The sequence below is a fragment of the Electrona antarctica genome, assembly GCF_951216825.1.
Source record: "Electrona antarctica genome assembly, chromosome: 4".
Lineage (NCBI taxonomy): Eukaryota > Metazoa > Chordata > Actinopteri > Myctophiformes > Myctophidae > Electrona > Electrona antarctica.
Window position 1 is genome coordinate 47,170,984 of NC_136809.1, and position 9,080 is coordinate 47,180,063.

Genomic DNA, 9,080 nt, shown 5'->3' on the forward strand with positions numbered 1-9,080 from the left:
CAGAAACCGAGAGAGAGATATAGTGCTGCACTGTTGCCTGCTAATGAGAGGTAGGTAAGAGAGAGAGAGAGGGGGGGGCAGCAGGGGGAGAGGGGAGTTGCACCACTCAGTTCACATGGGTGTGATTTTTAAGGTTCTGATTAAAACATCTGTCAAGTTCAGCATCATACAAAAGATCATTGTCCCAAACACAAATGACGTGCATGCTCACTCATTAGAACATAGAGCCGCCTCAGGGCAGGGTGGTTTCAAAAGGTGCCCTTTTTACCAACAGTCTATTCATGCAATATAACCATGCATGTGCACACACGGCAGCCATTTTGCGCTTAGACAAATACATATTATGCACTATGGATGTCACTGGCTTATAAATTACGTGATATGGCAGCCAAGTCTATGGACTTTTAATGTTTTAGACTTGGAGCACTTTTAACAGAGTGGCAGCCAAAGTCTATGGACTTTTAATGTTTGTTCACAACATTACATGATACAATAAATACCAAAGAAGTGAGGCGCCCACAAGTGTGATTTTGTTTTTACACTCAACTAAATCAAATTGGTCAATTAACCCTGTAATATACTTTGTGCTACAATGGTTGTGTACAAAAACAGCGAAAATAAAATCATTAAAGGTTTGAAATAATCATGATATTCCTGAAAACGGATGTCGTGTGAGCATTTCACATTTGACAGCCAGCGTAACTGTGGTTAACACCATCGATGAAACAGTACTTGCAGACAGTCACACAGTGCTTTACACATTCAAAGAATGATTCCTCTTTCTGTGGTCAGAGAAGACTTGTCTGTGCGCGCATCTGTGCTGAAAGACATGACGGGTAACATAATAATGCTACTGGTGATTTCAGGTCTAGTATAGGAACAAACAGGAGTGGTTGTGTACCCCCTTTCAATTAGGGTAGAAGGATAGTACATTACATTACTTTCTCATGTGTGTGAAGGAGGTTTATGCCTGCAGTGTCCAAGCATTCAACCTATAAATGACGGAGCGCATGTTCAGTCGACAACCAAAATAGAGTTTTAAACATCCAGCAAGCATGATGAGTGTGACTCAGGACAAGACACAACATGCCATGTCAACATCCCAGTTCCCACGTTTTCAAACACACGTACATTTTCCTCATACCAAACATAGCATGCCTCCGTTGTATGTAGGCAGTAGTAGCATTATACAATGCTTGTACACAACAGCTTCCATCATAGACAAGGTCAGTTTAATATGTCTGTAATTAGTTAATGATCCACATTGAGTTAACCACTGATAGTAAACGAATTTGCGTGCCTGTATCATCCATTTCCAAGATGGTTCACACTAAAGTGCGCCCCGTGGCGGTGACATTTTACAAATATAACAGGGTCAGCATCGTTTTCAAATGTCTCCATTTTATGTGGGGCAGAAATGCTTGATTATGATTAGTGTGCACGACAGGTGCCAATGTAGCAAAAGGTATGCGTTTGAAAAAACGAATACAAAAATGACCTAGTGTAGATGTAGCATTACTATGTCGGAATCAATGAACATAATATGGTTGAGTATATCCTTAAAGTCGGCCATACCAGCCCTGACAAAAAAGGATGGTCATTTTGTATTTTAAAACAAAATGCCAGACGCCAGAGGGTTATTTAAACTGAACAGCTTGTGCCAGTAGATTTTTACAGCTGAAGGAATGGGTTGTAGTTGGTTATATGCCTACTTATATTTACTATATTTGTCACTGTAACATGCAATTGCTTTGTAGTTTTTTTTTGTCATTTTGGATAGTGTAGTATAGACTGTAGAGATACATCTCTCTGGTATGATTTTATGCTTTTCATATGCTTTTTCCCAAAAGAAAACATTTCTTGTAACTTGTGCCCTTTAATTACCGCTGAATCTAATTATATTAAGGATTAGCGACACATGATGACACTTAACCCATTTAGACCGTAGGACGTGTGGAAATTAATCCAACCGACGGATTGCTAGGATGTGCGTGTACACACGTCCTAGTGCATTTTCATTGATATCAAACAAGAGAAAGATATTCTGATTTTTTTTTCTTTTTTAGGGGGTTGGCCTCTCCTTCTGCACCATACTCCTTGCTCTTCGCGCATGGGCGTTCACTTCCCTGTTTACGGCTCAGAAAGAATGCCTCGTATCTCCTAATCTAGGGAGCTCTCCGTGGTTTTGACCAGATGGAGCTCTTCATTTCCGACTTCAACATGCCTCTCGTTCAAAATATGAACACGAGGGATTATTCAGCGACTTTATCGTAATGATAGCGAGGTAAAGCACGCAAAACTATTTCTCCCGGTTTTTGTCCGGACATGGTCTCTACAAGAGGCACATCTGTTTCCGCTTTGCACTGTATAAAGTGCCATTCACACTGTATAAAGTGTCATTCACACTGTATAAAGTGCCATTCACACTGAGCACTACAACTAACGATAACTCTAACTATATCGTTCACCACTGTATTATTTTAGTTGGTGTGAACTCTATGAACTCTGCCATCCACTTGACTTAGAATTATATTTTTATAGTCATAGATAGTTATAGTGCTCCGTGTGAATGGCCCTTAATGCTTAGGAAGACTGTTGTTCTGTTTGCTACCTGTGCCAATTAATTAACAGCACCTGAAGGTCTTTTCCATGCATGTTGGTAATCCCCCTGGCTGTAAATAAACAGGACTGTCACAGACCAGACACTAACAACACCAATGGAAAGGCACACTGTGGCCTGCATGCTCACTCATTACCAAAACAGCCACCTCAGGGCAGGGGGATTTCTATCGTGCTCCTCATCCAACTATCTATCCACGCAATGACCAGGTTTTGCTTACTTACTGTATGCCATGCTTGTGGTGGGAAACCCCACCTCTTTGTGAGATCAAGAGGTAATTAAAAATCCCAATACAGGAGGTGCAGAGTTTTGCTGGATATTACTATTATTAGGAGAATTCCATACTAAAAGGCTTTCTTACCTTTCTTTGTAGTTGTTACGTCCCCACCAAAGAGGTCCAGGTGTTATTTTGTGCAAAAGCTCCTTATTGGCTATTTCCCCTACCATAAGCCCTAAATGAATTGCATTGAATGGGAATTGAATGGGGATATGGGGTGTTGTGCTAATTCGCTTATTTCCATCGCACAAAATTATTATTTTTTTGTATATACCCCCTCTTCATAATGTAAATAATATCCCAAGCGGCACACTTTACTACTTATTTCGATGGAAATAAGCGAATTAGCACAACACCCCATAGCCCCATTCAATTCCCATTCAATTCAATGCAATTCATTGAGGGCTTATGGTAGGGGAAATAGCCAATAAGGAGTTTTTGCACAAAAAAACACCTGGACCTCTTTGGTGGGGACGTAACAACTACAAAGAAAGGTAAGAAAGGTAAGAAAGCCTTTTGGCATGGAATTCTCCTTTAAGATTAAGAATCAAGATCAACAATACGTAACACACTTAAATAGCTACAGTAACAATTGTGTGCTATGGAGCAAAAATAAAAAAACAGCTATGGAGCTAAACTTTAAAACACTAAAATATATTGATTTGCCCTTTGTAGCATCACATAAGTCCTAGCAGGGGCTCTGTAGAAAATAATGCGCAAAATGTGCAAAATGTTCATATTATACTGTAACTAAGCAGTATTCAATATGACCCAACACGACCTCTGTATAGTCATTTGGCTATACTCTGGCCAGTTGACTGCTGATAAGAGACTCTTATCATATTCGGGGTCAGCTCATTGCTTCTATTACTTCATCGTTGCTGTCGGACAGAAACCTTGTTATCTCCATATTACGGAAAATCAATGCTCTACTTTGCCAACAGTGTCACCACCAGAAGTAATAGAAATAGCTGATCTACAAGCTCACAATGCATCGCCCCTCGACACGTGAAACTATGATGTGTTCTCTTCTTTAGCAAGTGCAGGTCTGAATTTAACTTTATGGTGATTTTCAACATTTTTATAACACTTTAAAACAAAATGTGACCAGTGTAACTGTGGTTAATTAGTTGATTCCAAACTAAACTATTATTATTATTTTGAAAATAAAGCTAAACTAAAAACACAAACCAAATACACATAGCAGGTTTAATATGTGGCTGTTCTCAGGAAAACAACAGAGGCCAGCAGGCGGCAAAACACATTGCAGACTAGACAAGTCCTGGCACGCGAGCGATGCTAAATTGTTTGAACAGCAATCACTTGATGTTTACAAAAAACAGATGTTAGCTGTTACAAAAATGGAGTGAATAAAGCATAGCATGAACTGCAAACAGTTATAGTTCCGTTTCACAGCTTCCATTACTAGGTGCCAGTAGGTAGGAACTTGTTGTTCATAGTTTGGCTTGTTACTGTATTTAAAACCATGATGGCTGAAAGGAATGTGCTCTGTGCTCAAGTGCTTTTAGACATAAACACATTACACATTAAGTACACACACATGTTCTACTCCTATACACAGAGAGAATACAGTACCAGGTACCAGGAAGATACCAGGAATGGAGACAGGGTGAATAAAGTTCACCACGTTTTTACATTTAGCCTATTAGAATAATAAAAAAAGTAAATATGCTAGAACTTCAGTAAGAATTTAAAACATATATATTTTAAATGTTTACAGAATGTATGAGTAGCATATTCTTTTTTCTTTTTGCATTTTTCTTTTGCAATTGTGTTACCAACTGCTAAAGACATAAAAAGAAACTGGAATTACTATGGAAACTACGAATATTAGCCACTGATGGCTTTGTATATTTAAGCATTGCTTGAGTTTTAACCCATTTTGGGCAGGAACCCCTTTTGGTGTTAGCATTATGTTATGCTTTAGCTATTGAAAAATAGCAGATCTACCAGCTCATAGTGCGTCACCGAGTGGCGCGCTACGAGCTTGTAGGTCTGCTATTTTTGAAAAATCGAAGAACGACTGACATAGAAACATAGCTTTTTCAGAAAACTGTCGTACACAAACGTAGACTGTGACTGTTGTAGGTGCGTGCAACAGAAGAGAACACATTACCTCCACTTCCACAGACTGCATGGCCAGGTCACAAGGTGGTTTGAGGGCTTTGGGCCGGGTGGCGTACCAGTAGGTGGTGATGGCAGCGAAGGCTCCCATGCCCAATATGGCATTGGTGGGCAAGTTCCGCAGGTAATTCCGAAAGTCGTCCAGCTCGGGAACCCGCAGCTGCCTCAGGACTTCCTGAGCCTGCATGGCTGCTCTGTGCTGTTGGAAGAGGGAGGAGAAGATGAGGGGCCGTTTAAGGTAAACGCAGTCAGCTGCACAATTGCACATGTTTGGTTTTTTCACCACAATTTCCACAGCTGCAGCCTTGCTGCATCGAAAAATCAAGAAGCACGGCACTGTCAGTGGCAGAAATCTGTTCCATCGCACAATATCACCCATTTGGATCAGCACTGGCTATCCTTTCATCAACATTTTGACGTGCAACAGGCCAGATGTGATGTTTCCATTATACAGAGCACAATTTGTAAGACACACACAGTACTACAAGAAGTAACTGCGTCTAGTGTCTGAAATGTATCTCACAGTGCCGCCATGTTGACCATACATTTTGATTTCCATTTCTTCAAATAGACAATAGACATAGTGTCGTGCTATTCAAGTGCACTGCACTTGAAATCTGACCAGGGAAAGAAATATAAGACCAAATCAGTCCTGAAAGGCGCTGTCAGGACAGTGAGGACACCAAAGCCACATGTGTCTTTTGTGGGGATTCGGGGAAGTGAGACTTCCTGCCTTGGAATGCTTTGAAAATGAGCTCACGGAATCTCCTGTTAGTGTTTTTACGGTGCACATGGAAGCCTCAAGGCTCCGTTCTACTCCAAAGTTAGTGAGCAGTACATTGTGTAAAGATTTACACTACAGGATGACTCATTTTAAAAGGGGGACTTTGCCCATTTTCAACCCGTTGTCTTCATATAATTGCTCCTCACTAATGTTCATTATGAATGGTAAATGGTGCATTTATATAGCGCCTTTATCCAAGGCGCTTTACATCGTGCATTACATTCACCCATTCACACACACATTCATACACAGATTGCGGCTGAAGCCATGCAAGGTACCAAACAGCACATCGGGAGCAATTTGGGGTTCAGTGTCTTGCCCAAGGACACTTCGACATGTAGACAGGAGGAGCCGGGATTCGAACCGCCGACCCATGGATCATTGGACGACCTGCTCTACCTCCGAGCCACAGTCGCCCTTATTATAAATAGTATGGTAGAATTGTTGAGGGCCCCTCATACGTCCAGCTTTGAGGGTATGTGTAAACACAAACATTGAAGACAAAAGTGAGGACGCAAATTGTGATTGGCCAGAATGAGATGATGTATGGTGATAAGAGTGCCCCTCACTACACATGGGTGTGATTTTTGTCTACTTTGTCTGTGTATCAGGAGGGCTGTGGGCAAACTCACTTACCAGTGAGGTAATTTCAAACAAGATTTCAAACCATTTCTTTTTTCTATTAATGAGAAAACAATGGCTTCTATTATAGCATTCCAACTTCGCAGGAATAGTAAGCCTGTGCTTTCCATTAGCCTGGATTCCCCATCGAAGATGTCAGTGCTAGGCAGGTTTGTGAACTACCCACAGCCCTCCTCGGAGAATACACAGACCAAGTAGACAAGAAAATGGTACCATATTGAACATTAGTGAGGACCGGTTATACGATAGCTTGAAATGGGTGAAGTTGTTGCACTGTACATTTTGGTTCCATTTGAACAATCTCAGAATTAAATGAACACAGATGTGTTAGATTTGACAATACTGGAAAAAGCAAGGTCTTATGCACAACTGATCAGCTCAGGGATGGGTGCGTAGGCACTGGGCAGGGATCAGATCATGTCTAGAATACAATAAAATAACCTGCACACCATCTACACTCGCATGATAAGGACAACTTTAGGCAACGTCGGTCAAAAGCCCCTCTATATGGTCTGTTATAAAATAACATAGAAGGCTATATCCCATGAAAAGAATGCCCATGAAAGAATGTTCAATAACCTCATGCAACCATAAAACCTGCACAAGGACACGCGGACACACAGACACACACACACGTGTAGTATTGCAGCAATTATAGGGTCATCTCATTTGAACTCAAGTGTGAAAGGTAACAGTAGTGCACAACCACAAAAAATGACCCACTACTTCTTCTATTATTATCACCAAGACTACGGCAGATGGGCTTCACGCCAACTACAACCAAACACTGTATAAGAATTGGCAAATGGGAAACATTTCTAAACTTGATTTGATTTTATTAAGAGATAAGCCCATTTAAAACAGTTCAAAGAATGATCAATATCAATGAGAATTTTTGGAAATTGTTTTGGTTTAAAGTAAAAAATAAAAAAGTAAAAAGTAAAATAAATGGGTTATCATGTAACCATCACTCAGGCCAAACCTGTGTAAACGTGTCACAATACAAGCTTCAGGTGTCGACACTGAAGAAATGATGAGCGTTCCAATAATTATCAGTCTGTTACAGTACGAGACGAAAAGCGTAAATCAGAAGTGCATCTTATAATATTGATTTAATAAGAAGTAGGTCTACAGTATATTATCAAGGCAAATTTAGAAGTAAATGAAGCATACTTACAACAACACAGTACAGTTGATGAGAATTAGAAAGCTAGCCAAAGGAAGGGAAAGAAGAATACTGCAGGTGTCTTTAAGGCTCTCTGTAGTAGCAGTTAATAGAAGGGTCTCGAACTACGGTAACCTCTAATAGACCTCTGTCAACTATGAATAGCAGAGCACACCCCCTTTCAAACAGAAATACAGGTGCATAATAAGACAGCAACACTGCCAGTCACTGGAGCACAATTCAGAGAGTATGTTCATTCAATCCCTCAATGTAATTCATACCCACAAGACATCATTGAGTTCAATTGAACGATCTGGGTATTAAGTTACAAAAAGAAAATCATAACTATCCTATAACCTATATATATATATATATATATATATATATATATATATATATATATATGTCAGGATCCTTTCAATTTCACAGAAGAAAGTCATTTGTACTACTACCAATGCACACATATGGATTAATCTGGCAATCACATTGATTTAATTACCACATTATCAAATTAAATTAAGAAATGCAAGATTTGCTGCTGCCTCTAGTCAACCCTATCCATTCTGCTTGGCCTTGTAACTGCTTCAATGCCAAAAAAGAGCTACTGAGAGCTTCTTTACCAACTGTGCAGACACCAGGAAGTCCATTATTCAAAATAAAGCAGGTTCATAGAGTTGAGTGATGCCGCTACGCAAATGTATTCATACAATGTCTGAGCCAACTTTATCAATGTGGAATATATATATATATATATATATATATATATATATATATATATATATATATATATATATATAACTAATATTAAGCGCAATATCTAGTGCATCCACCTTTGAACCTCCCCACAAACAGATTTTAGGCAATAATAACACTTGTTATTATAACACGTGCTGTGTGTGTGTGTGTGTGTGTGTGTGTGTGTGTGTGTGCGTGTGTGTGTGTCAGCTGGCCAAGAGAGTGGCAACATGCCATGGGTGTCACATGGTCAGCAGTGTGAGTGGTTTGAGGCGAAAGGTAACTCTCGCAGCCCTCCCCCAAAACACCACCACCATTCTCCATACTTGGCCTGGGAGGGTGACAAGCCAATGGCAGTGCTTTCCTACCAGTCACCCCACTCGACAGCAAACACAAGACTGTGGAAAGAGGGGGGGAGGATGGGAAAAAGGGAGAAACCAAGCTGATCTGTTTGACACAAAGCAGAACATCAAGAATACAGATCAGCCAGCAGTTGTGGGTGGAAGCACACTTTGCTCAACAGAGAGGAAGTTACCATATCAGACTCTTAAATGAGTGGTAGATTGCAGATGATAAACTAGTGGGAATATGCATGATTGCGTGCACAGCTTTACCACAATCGGCACGGCATTTTGTACAAAACGGGCCACTCCTGAAACCTTTCGAAGCAAATCATAGCCAATCAGGATGGAATATGAGAACTCGAGTCTTG

General features: G+C 40.3%; 1 protein-coding gene across 2 annotated transcripts in view; it reads right to left on the reverse strand.

The window, feature by feature from the left end:
- Nucleotides 1–7,809, reverse strand: part of acsl1a (acyl-CoA synthetase long chain family member 1a) — a 26,995-nt gene extending 19,186 nt beyond the window's left edge. The window contains exons 1-2 of one of the 2 annotated variants that reach the window (XM_079500147.1): nucleotides 7,646–7,809; nucleotides 5,035–5,241 (exon numbers count right to left, since the gene is read on the reverse strand). In XM_079500147.1, the coding sequence (XP_079356273.1) occupies nucleotides 5,035–5,229 (195 nt within the window). In that variant the 5' untranslated portion in view covers nucleotides 5,230–5,241; nucleotides 7,646–7,809. The remainder of the gene's footprint in view (nucleotides 1–5,034; nucleotides 5,242–7,645) is intronic. The other variant, XM_079500148.1, reaches the window with a different exon arrangement.
- Between the last annotated feature and the right edge of the window lie 1,271 nt (nucleotides 7,810–9,080).